Genomic DNA, 16,658 nt, shown 5'->3' with positions numbered 1-16,658 from the left:
TATTTGTCGTTGATTCACTGCATACAAAATTGTCCTTTTGATCAGGAATCATTGCAGAGTTCGTACAGGTCTATAAAGGGATTCTAAATACCAGTCCAGTATTTGCCGTTTGTATACACATTTAACTTGCTGAAAAATAGTTCTGTACCAGCCTTTATTGTCCTTGCCATGCAAAAAAACTTAAGAAATTATGAGTTATATATTGGTTATATTTGTCCAATTGAGGTGCTTGAAGACGCGACTAGTATTGAAAAAAATATGGCACTATATTAGTTTCTAGTCATAAATAAAATCTTTGGCACCTAATGGTTTGGTAAATCTGCTGTCGGGTCAGGTTTTGCTGCGTTTTTAAAACTCGGGAACCTTTGAACATTACACTATAGAGAACCGGCAGACATTTTTACAATCTGATTAAAATACAGATCCCCATTATACACTACAGTAGTGTATAACGGGGATCTGTATTTTAATCAGATTGACATTTTTTTTTATTCCGTTGACGCAGTTTCTTTTGAAGTATTTAACTAGTCTGTTACAAAATTCCATGACCATTGGAACAAGATCACGGGGACATGGCACGAATTCCTTAAAGAGACAATTCACTCAGGCTAATTCTTTTACATAACCAAGAAGCAAAATATAGCATAAATGTATTGTTCTACATTTCTTATGAAACATTTAACGTAAAACATTCACCAATTCCATGACATTGTTAAGTATTTTAATTAATATCGCTGAAATATAAAATCGTTGATCAAAACGATTTAGCAGGTACAATATGGACGCTGTACCCATACCGAGCCAAAGTCACGCACGTTAAACAAATGAACTGCATAACCACTGAGGAGGGTTAGGGTTAGTTGATAAAATGATTTTTTAGGCAAGACAATTCACCTAATAAGGTAAACGCACTACTGTCAGAGCGATTTGAGCAGTTCTGGACAAAATTTGCATTACTCTACGAGCAAGGGACAGGGTTCGGCATACAAGAAGTTCGACCTCAGTGTGTAATGGCGGATAGCGAGCGAGTTTGAACATTTCACACAAAAGTCACCTCCATGGGCTTTTCAGGCATATCACGGTAAAACCGACTGATATAATTTCCATTAGAACTGGTTTTTTTGCCGATATATGTACAAATTTTAATGTTCTCTTAGACTGAATTGTCCCTTTAACGGTTTATACATGTATTCTAGAATACTACTGTATAATATATAAATACAGTTAGAAATTCGTGCTCTGTCCCATTGAACAAGATGGTGCATAGGCAATCGTATTGGCTTTAATGTGGCTGATCAGACAAGAAATTCGCATTTTTGCGACTCGAATTTTGGTCCTATAGCTGCAAATTTTGCAGAACTATTGTGCATAATGAGACGATATTCGGTAACATTTTCGGTAAAAATAAGACCAAAATGCGGGTCGCATATTCACTCGGTAATTTTACTTTAACGTGATAATTTACTTTGAAAAAATAATGTATTTACTGGTAATGACTGACTGATCATTCTTCGGTGGCCGCCAAAACATTTTTCAGTTTTGAGATTGATTATGCTTACAAAATATTGGATAAATAGCATTTGGCAGTTTTTCTTCGATTTAGTAGAGAAAATGCGAGAAAAGGCCTATATTTCAAACGATTAATGACAGATATAGAAAGTTGTCGTCAAGATATGAAATGGTGATCTACCCATATATAATATTTAAAGTGTGTTGGGATATATTTGCTGTAATGGAATGTTGAACGCTTTATGGTCAATCATGAGGCAGCGTCTATGGATACGTTAGGAAGAAGGGAGATTTTATGAATGTACAAACTTTGTTATCAAAGGATAGACATTTCAGGGAAATTGATATATTTTGTAGAAACAACTGATATTACTACCATTTATTCTTGTTATCACTCTTTCAAAGACAGCTCTTGGTGACACAGGGATATGATTATTAGTTAGTTTATATAACCAGACAGCCCATTTACGTTTTAGGAGTCTAGATCAAAAAGTGAATAGTACATATATTTAGAGGGCGAGTTTTACCGATGTTTAATCAACACCCCCAAAACGTCTATAAATGGCCAATGGGCACTCAGGTGGGTCCATAATTATGTAAACTAACCAATTCTCAGATCACCGTGCTTGGCGAAGGGATCTTTCTTTTATTATAAACCTTTCTTAATATTAGCTCATGAATATTCATCTTTGAACCAAAACGAGGCTTAGTGAGCATAGCGGTGGTAGTAATACATGTGCAGTAATAGTATAATGTGTTGCAATAATTTTACTTACCTTATCATTAGATGGAAAAAACAAATCTAAGTTCAGATTATATTCCCATATGGTTCCATGAATCAATTTGATCGCATCAGCGACTGAATTATGGCATAAACATGTATAAAATATCCCAGAGCCAATAGGAAAGAAAATGCAGGTATTCATGTCAATGATTTCCTTTATTGAGGCCAAGCTAAATTACAGTATTGGTACTCGTTGCCTAAACTGGAATAAGGCTATTTATTATACATGTATGGTGCCAAATAAACAAGGACATGAACCAAAAAATTAAATAACATAAATACCATTCCTAACCTTCATTATCAGAGTCTCAAGTTGCCTTCCCCCTAATTCCCATTAGGCCAGTAATTGGGTCCCAGTCTGTTTATATTTAACATTAATTTCCCTATTAAAGTATACATAAATTAAGTTGTTATCACAAATTTCACCTAGCTCTGGCTGTCCCCTTTACCAATCCTTATTTACTCCAATAATCACCCTTTGTCTATGACGTGTAAACAATGACAAACACCAATTATGCTCACGATATTGCAAACAAATGATATTTGTAATTAGAGTAAAGCATTCCTTAATGACTATCTCTGTATAACGACCATCTTCTTAATAAGACCAATTTCTTTATGGCGCAAACAAAATGGTCAATTTATATTACATGACCTTTTGTTGTGACCATTTGGCTACAAAGCCCATTTTCTCATTGCATTTTTGGGTTTAGATAGGCTTCCCTGTATATATGTGTTGTCCTAATTTCCTCATTTTTATATATCACAAAATAAAAGTACATTGTACTTGATATATTGAGAATACTGCAAGGATCATTTTAACTGAAATATGTGTGGGTCATTTTTAAGTATTTGACAATTCTTCAGGGGCTATTAACAAAGAAATATTAAGAAATTTCCTGAAACATAGGATTAGGGATCGTTTTCATATTCTAAGGATCATAGTCTAAAGAGCCACTCTAAAATTATCCCTGAAGTTGTGATCACAAAATACATATCCTATAAAATCAGTGCACAAATCTGTCATAAGCATGATAAAACACATAAATATATATCAGTATACCACCTATTTAACTAAATAAAATGAATAATGAAAAAAGGGGTTGCGATTGAAAGCCTTAATGTTTCATGCTTTTACAGAAAATATTGTAAATGTGATCATTTTAGGAAATATATTTGGTTTTCTTCTAAAGAATTGAACCCTTGTTCAGATTTGATTATTGATGTCCATAGATAATTATATTCAGTTACTTTATTTCATTTCTTCAATATCTACCAAAAATATGAATTTAAGATGTTAGTTTTAGAAATAATTCACCTAAACTAATTGACACTTAAATATATCAGCTTTTATTAGCTCTACAATTAGTGTCCTCGTACGCGTGATAATGCACAAAAATTAAAGTGTTCTTTCATTTTTAGCAAAAGGTTATGCATGTATATATCAACCGGCATGTTCACTTAGAAAATTACGGTAAAGAACTAAACACTTAATTTGATATTTGTTCCATTTATGTAAAAAACATATATGGGAATTCTCCACTTTTGTGCTTAAATGTGTGGAAACAAACTACACATGTAAACAGATAAATAATTGATGGTAAAAATATGCTGTAATGTAATGTTACACAGATAAATCTACATTGATCTTCAACATTATGCACCCTTTTCTCTGCCTATGTTGATAATCAAACTTCTTTTACACTAAAATCTGATGAAAATGAGCAATTAAACCTATTTTCATGATATTGAACGGCAATGTGGTTTGTTTTGTAAGATGTGTTGCATTAATTGTATATATGTTGCTACGGTGCCCGTGCTCACTAAGCCTCGATCTGAATAAGGAATGTCAGGCATGCATATAATTTGAGAAAGGTCTATAAAGCTTCCCCTTGGTCCCTTTTTGTGCATCTTAGATTTTGATAGTTACCGGTATTTCTCATAAGTAACTACGCATACGTAATCGTCAAATTTCATTCTCAGATCCCTGTGAAACATGGTACATGTAGATTTATCAAAGACGGGCGTTCAAATCCGTCAGGGGATCTCTTAATCTTGTTTACAAAATGTTTGCCGAACTCAAAATGATGTTTCAGACCAAATTTGACTCTAAGCTATACAGTTATAGCAATGAATATCAGAGGTGCTCTATTGCCAGTCTTTGGTCAATGAGCTTTTCATTTATGCAAAATATATTTCCTTCTCATTAGACCATATCCGACAACATCTACATTGTGCTAGGTGAGCTGCTAAATTGGAGACCAGGGCCGAGTTTCATGAACATTCCTTAACTTTAAGCAATTCCTTTTCTTAAATTTCCTCATATAAAAGCAATACAAGAGTTAAGGGTTTGGCTTAAGTTAAGGATTAGGGTATAAAAACTAGTTCTAGTTCACACTGCATTAGGGTATAAAAACCAGAGGAATCTTGGCGCCCACCAAATATTGCTCTATGTCTAGCAAATGAAAGAGGGATTTTTTCTCTGTTTTCAAACTTAATCTTTCTTGTTTTCTGCTTTTCAAACTTTAAACTATCAAAATCCAAGATAGTGGTCGGCCATCTTGTTGATCGATCGGTCCCAAAATGCAATAGGCAGAACTAGGGCCCTAGAACAACCTACATGAAAATTGGAGAACAATCCCTTCAGTACTTTCTGAGAAATAGCGGTCACAAACTTTAACTAACAAAATCCAAGATGGTTGCCTGGCGGCCATCTTGTTAACCGATCAGTCCCAAAATGCAATAAGCAGAACAAGGACTCTAGAAGAGCCTACATGAAAATTTGAGACAGATCCCTTGAGTACTTTCTGAGAAATAGTGGTTGAGAAATAGTTGAGAAAAATCAACTACCTTTGAAATTTGTAGCAGATCTCTTCATATTTTCCTGGGAAATAGCGGTAACACACATCAACTGCCAAAATCCACGATAGCTGCCTGGCGGCCATATTGTTAATCCAATCAGTCTCAAAATCAGCATGACACTCCTAGAGCCCTAGGGGAACTTACATATGAAATTTGAGACAGATCCCTTGAGTTCTTCTGAGAAATAACGGTAACAAACATCAACTGCCAAAATCCAAGATGGCTGCCTGGCGACCATATTGTTTTTCCGATCATTCTGAAAATCTGGTTTTAGTTTAAACCTGGTTGGAAACCGACTTATGTAACAAATGAAAATATTGCAATTAGCAAAACAAATTTGCTCCAAAAGTACACATGTATTATTCTAGCTTCAATACTGTAGCTCTTAAGACTTTTCGGTGGATATTTTTGTTGTCATATTTAGACACTGACCAAAAGGTACATTTGTATAGTAGGTCGGGTACGTATATTCGTTCTAGTATGATCCTTTATCAATGTCATTTGTTAGGGAAAACACTAAAACCTTAACCAATAGTGACAGTGGTCACCTAGAAAGGCAAAATAAAAGCTGAGAAAGACAGGTAGTCTTACTGGATAAATATCATTTTACTGCAAAACAAAGATCCTGTAGAATTTCATGGTTTATCAATCTTACGGGCCTGATATTTTAAAATCACATGTCCATTAGCATTTCCCAGAAATTGGTAATGCAATTTGTTTCTTTGAAGAAACCAAAGCAATGATATAGAACAACTCAACTTGATCAGCTAGGATTTTTATTCTGTTTGTCCTTAAGCTGTCTATACAACTTGATTGCCTTGTCCCGTTCATTGTCCATCTTGTGTTGTTGTGAAAGAGACATGTGTTTACGCTTTAATGTTTGACCAACTTCTCTTGTCGAGGACACACCACTTTTCCCTGAACTTGAGTTTTCCGCAATAATTTCCTTCAGAAGTAATGATTTCTTACCAGGCTGGAAAAAGATATTACATTGATTTCAATAAAATATTTCAAGGTGAGATAATTATTTGTGTAATTTCCCTAGTAGAAGCAATGATTTCTTATGAGACTGTGAAAAAGACATTTCCATTGTTTCCAATACATATTCAAAGGGTGGATAACAATTTGTGTAATCTGCTTTCAAGTAATAATTTCTTATCTGGATAGAAAAAAGAAATTGTTATGTTTTTAATTAATATTTACAGGGGAGATAATTATATGAGCCATGCAGCTGTAAGTTGTCTCTTCTCATCCCTCCTCTCTTCTGGAATTACCTGATTTAGCTTACTACACAGTTTGGTTAATCCAATCCTCGATACTTCAAGGGTTACTATCACTGTCATTATATCCATCCCTGGACTTTCTTATAGTGAAATTGAAGGCAGGATAAAAAAGACCAATCACAGACCTACAGGGATTTTCTTTGATGTAAATCAAAAGAATTGAATAACGGTACACTGTGGTTGACTGTGTTACATTGATGTTTGGCTTTGCTCTCCCTGAAATCTTCAAAGGAAATCTCTGCAGGCCTGTGATTGGTCAGTCTTTTTCTCCTGAACTGCCTTCAGTTTTTCTATGAGATAGTTCAGCGGTGAATATAAGGACAGTGAAAGTAATCCCTGGAGTATTGAGAAGGGGTTAATCCATATTATCGCTTTTCTGATAAAACCATATCAATATTTATAAAATCAAAATGTCCAAACATCTGAAACAGCTTTACTGATAATGCTAAAACCAATACTTGGTACATGGAAACAGGATTATGTACCATGATGAATTTCCGATATCTTTTTTTTATCAGAGATAAATACTAACCCTAGGAACGGCATCCTTAGATTCTGGAGCTTTTTTAGGCTTCGTCTTCAGTGTTGGTGGTGCCATAGCCACCTCGCCAAACTGCACTTTATCTGTAAGTAAAGAATTCATCACCATGGAGATTAGAAGTCAATCAATGAAAAGTACATAGCCTGACTATTGAAAATTAAAATCATAAAGGTAAATGTGGTAATTAACTTTTCAGTATATGCTTTGATGTTCCCACAAAGCAAAAGTTCCAAAATTGAAGTTTTCAAGTATAAGGAAAAGTATATGAGTGTGTTGATTACCTTTGAGGTAGGCGAAATCTCCCCTTTTCCCCTTCTGATGCTCCATCTTTTTTTCTTTCTTATGATTTTTCTTTTCTTGTAATCTCCTGAAAAGATATATAAAAGTAACCATTATATTGATCAAAGTCAAACCAAGGAACCCAGATAGATTCATGATTGTATTGCTAGCTTGGTTATTTCATACCATATATACATTAGTAATTCTTATACTGAATATAAATGTAATGAATTAATAATCATACAGATGTTCCCAGAAACACCAGGAATTGTTTTAAGGTAATGGATGACTGAAAATAACTACATTTATATCTATTTTACACAGATCATTATCAATACTTACATCTTTTTAGCATCACTCATCTTTTTCTTTTTCTTCGTTATGTTTCCTTTCTCAAGTTCTTCAAAGTCCAGCTAAAAAAAATACAGGATAGGAATCACCTCGTGGTAACATAACAGCTAGTTACCTAGTATTTATAAATATTATGAGTATATAACATCTATTTATTACAATACATACCACCTCATAGCAAAGTAGATATAACAACAAGAGTAAATATGTCACAATAGATATCACTCTAAACATAACCATATATATCATTACACACACCATAATAGATATCACTCTAAACATTACAACATATATCACTACACACACCATAATAGATATCATTCTAAACATTACCACATATTTGTATATATCACTACACACACACCAAAATAGATATCAGTCTAAACATTACCATATATATCACTACACACACCATAATAGATATCAGTCTAAACATTACCATATATATCACTACACACACCATAATAGAGATCACTCTAATCATTACCATATATATCACTACACACACACCATAATAGATATCATACTCTAAACATTACCATATATATCACTACACACACCATAATAGAGATCACTCTAATCATTACCATATATATCACTACACACACACCATAATAGATATCAGTCTAAACATTACCATATATATCACTACACACACCATAATAGATATCACTCTAAACATTACCATATATATCACTACACACACCATAATAGATATCACTCTAAACATTACCATATATATCACTACACACACCATAATAGATATCACTCTAAACATTACCATATATATCACTACACACACCATAATAGATATCACTCTAAACATTACCATATATATCACTACACACACCATAATAGATATCAGTCTAAACATTACCATATATATCACTACACACACACCATAATAGATATCAGTCTAAACATTACCATATATATCACTACACACACCATAATAGATATCACTCTAAACATTACCATATATATCACTACACACACCATAATAGATATCACTCTAAACATTACCATATATATCACTACACACACCATAATAGATATCACTCTAAACATTACCATATATATCACTGCACACACCATAATAGATATCACTCTAAACATTACCACATATATCACTACACACACACCATAATAGATATCACTCTAAACATTACCATATATATCACTACACACACCATAATAGATATCACTCTAAACATTACCATATATATCACTACACACACCATAATAGATATCACTCTAAACATTACCATATATATATCACTACACACACCATAATAGAGATCATCACTCTAAACATTACCATATATATCACTACACACACCATAATAGATATCACTCTAAACATTACCATATATATCACTACACACACCATAATAGATATCACTCTAAACATTACCATATATATCACTACACACACCATAATAGATATCACTCTAAACATTACCATATATATCACTACACACACCATAATAGATATCACTCTAAACATTACCATATATATCACTACACACACCATAATAGATATCACTCTAAACATTACCATATATATCACTACACACACCATAATAGATATCACTCTAAACATTACCATATATATCACTACACACACCATAATAGATATCACTCTAAACATTACCATATATATCACTACACATACACACACACCATAATAGATATCAGTCTAAACATTACCACATATATCACTACACACACCATAATAGAGATCACTCTAAACATTACCACATATATCACTAAACACACCATAATAGATATCACTCTAAACATTACCATATATATCACTACACACATGTACACCATAATAGATATCACTCTAAACATTACCATATATATCACTACACACACCATAATAGATATCAGTCTAAACATTACCATATATATCACTACACACACCATAATAGATATCACTCTAAACATTACCATATATATCACTACACACACCATAATAGATATCAGTCTAAACATTACCATATATATCACTACACACACCATAATAGATATCACTCTAAACATTACCATATATATCACTACACACACCATAATAGATATCACTCTAAACATTACCATATATATCACTACACACACCATAATAGATATCACTCTAAACATTACCATATATATCACTACACACACCATAATAGATATCACTCTAAACATTACCATATATATCACTACACACACCATAATAGATATCACTCTAAACATTACCATATATATCACTACACACACCATAATAGATATCACTCTAAACATTACCATATATATCACTACACACATGTACACCATAATAGATATCACTGTAAACATTACCATATATATCACTGCACACACCATAATAGATATCAGTCTAAACATTACCATATATATCACTACACACACCATAATAGATATCACTCTAAACATTACCATATATATCACTACACACACCATAATAGATATCACTCTAAACATTACCATATATATCACTACACACACCATAATAGATATCACTCTAAACATTACCATATATATCACTACACACACCATAATAGATATCACTCTAAACATTACCATATATATCACTACACACACCATAATAGATATCACTCTAAACATTACCATATATATCACTACACACACCATAATAGATATCACTCTAAACATTACCATATATATCACTACACACACCATAATAGATATCACTCTAAACATTACCATATATATCACTACACACACCATAATAGATATCACTCTAAACATTACCATATATATCACTACACACACCATAATAGATATCACTCTAAACATTACCATATATATCACAACACACACCATAATAGATATCACTCTAAACATTACCACATATATCACTACACACACCAAAAGAGATATTACCCTAGGAATACGGGTTCATCAATGTTGGTCATTAACAGTCAAACACTATGATATCAAATTATGACAAACCATGCATGTCAATGAATGTGAAGTTTTACAACATCTGGTGCTTTTTAAAAATGTAAAAATGTTTTTCAACAACTTTAGTAATAATGTTGGATAGAATTTGTAGATAAAAAATCTTAAGAACCAACACCTGTTTAACGAATAGAAGGTTTACTATATATATATTTGAAGAAAAGTGGACATATTTCTGTACGAGGAATAAGGGGTATTCGACAAATAGTGGTCAGGGTTATCCAGGTTTTTGTTGCACAAAGTATACAGAGGCACAGTCAGGACTAGGTGATCAATTTGATAATGGAGTATTCAAGGAATGTAAGTTTGAGTTGGAGGGGTCAGGGTATACTATATTTACCTGGTATTTGTCTGAAAGCTGTGATGTCAAAAGAACAGATTTTGTTTCCCTTTCTACTCTGGCCATGAATTTTCCCTCACTTTCATTCTTATGCTGAACAAATTTTGGTCCAGGTCTCATAGGTCTTGTCATTCCTTTTTCCATATGATCCTCCACAGCTTAAAAAAATATTGATTGAATCAGGGACCTGGTATGAAAATTTTTAATGCACAGTATACATATATTTATTATAGTATCTATAATATATATATAATGTATAATGTTGGTTGAAATTTTTTGTGCCAGGTCCCTGTGGGTTGAATGATAAATTTTAGTCATAACAAAACAATATCATTTGAATAAAAGTTCGTAATGTGGCCAAAACATCAAAACATACATGGGTTTTTGCATGATAAAATTTCAATGCAATCTGAAATTATAATTACGCATACCTCCCCTTCAAAAGTAAATCGTATATTTAAAGCTCGTTCAGAAATTAGACATGTTTTTTCTATCTCTATTGACTTAATACTAGGATTCAGAATGTAACTAAAAATTACAAAAACAAACATACAATATGCTTTTGATTACCTTTCCGCTTTTTGAACCTATTTCTTCGGTTTGGCTTATTTGTGGGAAAACTTCCTTTGTGGTCCATAAAAAACTGCACTTTTCTAGGAATTTCTTGCTCATTTTCGTTTTTTGGTGGCATGTTGGCCGATTTGTCTTGTCTAAAACTAAAACAAAACACAAAACAAAAAAAACATTAAGGCTATTTTATGGTGTAATTAATGATGTAGGGCAAAGAAGTATTTCCAACAGTGTGTGTAAATAATGATGCTATAAATTATACATTTTGTTTGAGTGGCTTAGGAAAACTGTTTACTTTTACTATCATAATTCAGTGTTCTACCCAGGTCCTTTTCGCATAATGGTCCTGTTACGTGGAAATTTTGAGCCATTCCACAGAAATTTCATCCGTAGCGCACTTTCGGCCTCCCGTTGCACATCAATAAATCAGACCCCCATTTTCTCCAAGTAGGTCTACTGAATATGAACCTCATTACATTTACAGTACCATACAGTAACTACAGTCGGCTTTAAATATTTTATATACACAAATGGTGATGGAATTGGGTGCATAATACCATAATTATCTAGAACTGTGACACACGTTAAAATAATTTTGATTTAAAAATTTAAATAATTCTAATAATTTTTTAAATGCAATTATTCTGAATTCAGTAAATTTGACAGTGAGATAAAAATGTTATTATTTTTTGTTGTTTTTATTTCAATTATAACACTACTAGGCCATTATAATGAAATTGTGGCACAAAAAAGATTATTCGCGCTGCGCAGTTGGCAAAAGGTAAAAAATTCTGGGGAGTGAACAAATCCTGGGGAGTACACTGATAATAAGTTTGAGGTGAAATATGTGTTGATGGTATTGCATGCATTATACCATGATAGATACATGTGTATTGTGTACATGTTTGGTTTAGTATATTTATGTCCTATTCACAGCCAGGGTCATTTAATGATCCCTTGTGTGTGCATGTGTGAATGAAGGGCAAGGTGCATGTTTTGGGAGACTGCTGAATATTTGCGCTGTGTCTTGTTGTATTGTGGAACTCGAGCTCTAGCCCTTTTTATAGTGCTATATTACTGAAGCATACCGTAGAGGACACCAAGCAACACACCCCACCTGGTCACATTATACCGACAATGTGCAAACCAGTTGTCCCAATCCCTTAATGCTAAGCGCTAATCAGGAGCAGAAACTGCCACTTTTACATACCGAGGCTCAACCATTGCCCAACTCCCTGGGGCAGGTCAGACCTTCTGTCAGGCAAGTCATGATCAGTGCCTCAGACCTGCTGGGTGCTAATTACAGTGCTGCGATTGTATAGCCTATATAATATTTTTTTCATTTAAACATATAAGCTTTCGCATTACTCTTCAGATGCATATGATGTATTGATTGAAAAATTTCATCGAGCAATACCTTTATAACATTTAACAATGTTGGAGTCAGGGTGCACGTATATATCACACTGTCCACACTGTTTTCCAGCTGTTGTAAGTCCTGGACTTGTAAGGCCGATCTATATTTGGTCTCATCCTTGATCTTCTTCTTGTTGCGCAACGAGGTGATATTTTACATTATGTATATTTTAAAATCACTATTCACAATTAAAAGTTTAAAAAAGGTTTTAAAGAAGCAATTTCTGGTAAGCAGCGAAACAATTTCACTAGCTTACACCTTTAGAGTCCTGTATGCTTCACTCAAAAAGTTTTGACACCGCAATTTATCAAACTATCAACCTAGACTGGATCATTACTTATACATTTATGGCAACAGTAGTGATTGTACGATATATCTTTATCTTTCTAACATTTTATATTGGTATGAAATCTCAGTTTCTTATTTAGCGACACATTGACACTAAAATTGATCACTCGTTTTTCCAAACGTGGTTTGTACAGTAACCTAGTTGATAGCAGTCAGGTGTGAATTTAATATGTAGATTTCTGCAATGGTCATAACATTGAGTCTTGATTTGAAGGAGTTTAGACTTATAGCTGACACGACTGTCTCAGGGAGACCGTTCCAATCATTTACCTCTCTGCTTGAGAAATGGTTCTTCCTGCAGTTTATCCTGCTTCTGTATTTTTTCAGTTTCCTTTGATGTTCTCTAGTACAGGTATTGTCCATTACGAAGAATTTTGACTTATCCAAGTCATCTATATCATGCAGTAGGATTCTGAAGACTTGAACCATATCGTTTCTCTTTCGTCTGTACTGTAGTGATGGTAGGCCTAGTTCTACAAGTCGTTCGTGGTATGATTTATTTTGGATTTATTTCACTAGTTTAGTAGCCCTTTGTTGTACATTTTCTAGTGAAATAATGTCCTTCCTGTGAACTTGCCTACTCTAGATGCAGTCTGAGTAGGGCTTTATATACATTGTATGGGTAAAAATGTGTCCTTGTCCAGATGTTCAAATGTTCTTTTGACTAATCTGGTCATTTGATTTCCTTTTAGTACTTTTTCTGTGATATGTTTGTTGAATTTTAAGTCCTTGTCGAAGGTTACTCCTAAGTCTTTTTACTCAGTTATCTGTTGGGTGTTGATTTCATTGCCTTCTAATGTCATTGTGTATTCATGTCCTCCATTGTTATGTCCAAGATGTAGAGATTTACATTTGTTGATGTAGAAAGACATTTGCCATTGTATGGATCACTCCATTACATTGTCCAGATCTTGCTGAATTAATTTTATATGTTCCTCCGTATCTGGGCATCCTATAACTTAGCGTCATCTGCAAATAATTTGGTTACAGTGTGGATATGTTCGGGCAGGTCGTTAATGAATGTGAGAAATAGAATAGGGCCAAGCACACTGCCCCGTGGGATCAAGTCACAGGGCCATGTATAGTTTCTATATGAAAAAATAGCCAGAAATACATATAGATATATGTATTTCTGGCTATGATATGTATTTCTGGCTATTTTTTCATATAGAAACTATACATGGCCCTGTGATCAAGTATTTTATCATGTCGAGTTATAAAAATACAAATTTCGAATTATAATTACCTCTTCCTATCACCTTCTAGTGATGCATCAAACGGCAACACTTTCTTGTGTTTCCTGCTCTTCTGAGGTTTACCTATTTTGCCCATGTTGACTGTAAAATGTAAATATACGATAATGTAACACACGTTGTTTTCTCTTTTCCCTACACTTCCTGTGCACTACGTATCGACTTCACAATACCACGAAAATGATGACGTAGTTAACACTTCCGGTTTAAAAACTACAGCATATCGTGAGCTCTCGGATGGTATTATTGACAAAAGTGATGCTTTTATCGATAAACTGACAACAGATGGAAGAAAAAGTAAGTCGGAGAAACAATTGACGCTTAAAGGTGTAATATTTTAATTAATCTAATTATAGTACTTTTATTTGTAAGTGAAAACGGCAACTTGACCTCTATATACCACATCTTTGTTACAAAGTTTCATAGTTTGTACACAGGCGTCTGCATCTGGTTTGAAAAAAAAATCGAAACCAGAAGCAGACGTCTGTGGTTTGTACATCTCATTTTACTTCTTTTATCTTCCAATTCAATCATTCTATTAAGATGTGATGCAAGATCTCACGATATGAGAATTTATGTAAGCCTTAAAAAGGTCTTGGTAAATACATGATATGTACGTACGGTAATTATATAATATACACTACTGTAGCTTGTACCTGTACATTATTATCGATTTTGTTTCCGTATTTAACTTCTTAATAAGTCCGATTTTAAATTGTTAAAGAAAATAAATTCATTTGATAAAAAAGTTTTGCTTTGTCTTTTGACCAGGTAAATATTTAAAAGAATGAATCTTCAAGGACTAAAGAAACCCTCAGGAAGAGTGTTGCAATGTTATCTGCAACAACAAAGACTTTCAAGACAATTAAATACAATTAAACAATGTAAGTCTCCAACTCAAATATCAGACATGTTACTTTCCCATCATTTGAAAAAGACAATTGATATCAATGTGTCACCATTTTGTGTATGCCCTATGTTGAGAGGAAAACATTATAGCACTAGTAATGATGCAAAGCAAGAGAGTGTAGCAGATGAACATACAGACTCTGTTCTCCAGACTGCCACCATATCTGACAAAAAATCGTCAACATTCACAGAGATAGTACCAGGCAAGGGACCACCACCAGAACCTCCTGTGGACTGCTGTATGAGTGGCTGTGCTAACTGTGTGTGGATTAAATATGCAGAAGAGCTTAAGGACTACTACAGTGATGGCACAGAAAGAGCACTGCGTGAAATTGAAAAAATTGACAACCCTTCTCTTAAAGCTTTTATCAAACTAGAACTGAGTCTTTTATGACAAAATTCTGTGATTTAGATGGATTGAAAATTGCAATTTTTAGCTGCTTTTATTGATTTAGGATTTTTATCGCATATAATGTATTTTATTATAATTAGTCTGCAGTTGAAACAGGAACATATATAACTTGTGTTATGGTAACATAAATATTTATGCATGTAATTCTAGTCCGCTAACCTGTCTATATTATTAGGATTTATCAAGTCAAGTCAAGTAATCTTTATTACGGTACAAGTGGTACAACATATCAACACACACATATATATATATTAGGCAAAAAACAAAAACAATAAATAAAAAAAGCCTAATAATATAGGCAGGTTTAGCAGACTAATATAATTCCAGCTGATGAAGGAAAAAAAGTTAATTCCCATAGATTTATAATAATGTATATTCTGGAACTTAAAGGAAGCTGCAAATTTATAGTGACCCAACTTCCTGAAAGATACTGTTCAGTGTGGTAATTATTTGATCACATTGACATTTGCTTCAAGGAAGAGGCACAAATCTTTATCTCATTGTATAATACAAGAATCTAAGATAGTATGAAGAAAGATGAAATCAATGAATTATTTTTGTATTTTTATCTTTCACTTATTTCTATCTTAATTTTTATCTGATTTTGGTTTTATCTGTCATATGTAGTTGGTGTTTACAAGAGTTATTTCCCCTTAAGTATTTATTATACATCTGTGATAAGTTTGTTTACACTGTTAAATAAAAGATAAAAACGCGGTTGGTGTCTAGTAATTGTTTGTTAATGAGTTGTTGTACCTGTAATAGAAATTTACTTAACATACATGTAATGGAAAGCATATTACGACATGTAG

At 33.3% G+C, this 16,658-nt stretch overlaps 2 protein-coding genes across 2 annotated transcripts; one reads left to right on the top strand and one right to left on the bottom strand.

Annotated features, from left to right (window-relative positions):
- Positions 1 to 5,914: 5,914 nt before the first annotated feature.
- Positions 5,915 to 14,654, bottom strand: LOC138323421 (coiled-coil domain-containing protein 137-like). Its single transcript, XM_069268028.1, has 7 exons — positions 14,519 to 14,654; positions 11,508 to 11,653; positions 10,938 to 11,095; positions 7,601 to 7,671; positions 7,261 to 7,346; positions 6,971 to 7,062; positions 5,915 to 6,128 (listed from the first exon to the last, which is right to left on the bottom strand). Exons 1-7 carry the CDS (start codon positions 14,602 to 14,604, stop codon positions 5,919 to 5,921), a joined length of 849 nt encoding a protein of 282 aa, XP_069124129.1. The 5' UTR covers positions 14,605 to 14,654; the 3' UTR covers positions 5,915 to 5,918.
- Positions 14,655 to 14,659: 5 nt separating this feature from the next.
- LOC138323422 (oxidoreductase-like domain-containing protein 1) lies at positions 14,660 to 16,454 on the top strand. The gene is made up of 2 exons (XM_069268029.1): positions 14,660 to 14,822; positions 15,297 to 16,454. Exon 2 carries the CDS (start codon positions 15,313 to 15,315, stop codon positions 15,826 to 15,828), a length of 516 nt encoding a protein of 171 aa, XP_069124130.1. The 5' UTR covers positions 14,660 to 14,822; positions 15,297 to 15,312; the 3' UTR covers positions 15,829 to 16,454.
- Positions 16,455 to 16,658: the final 204 nt, after the last annotated feature.

Source organism: Argopecten irradians, chromosome 5, assembly GCF_041381155.1.
Source record: "Argopecten irradians isolate NY chromosome 5, Ai_NY, whole genome shotgun sequence".
Classification (NCBI taxonomy): domain Eukaryota; kingdom Metazoa; phylum Mollusca; class Bivalvia; order Pectinida; family Pectinidae; genus Argopecten; species Argopecten irradians.
This window is presented reverse-complemented; position numbering and strand designations above follow the sequence as displayed.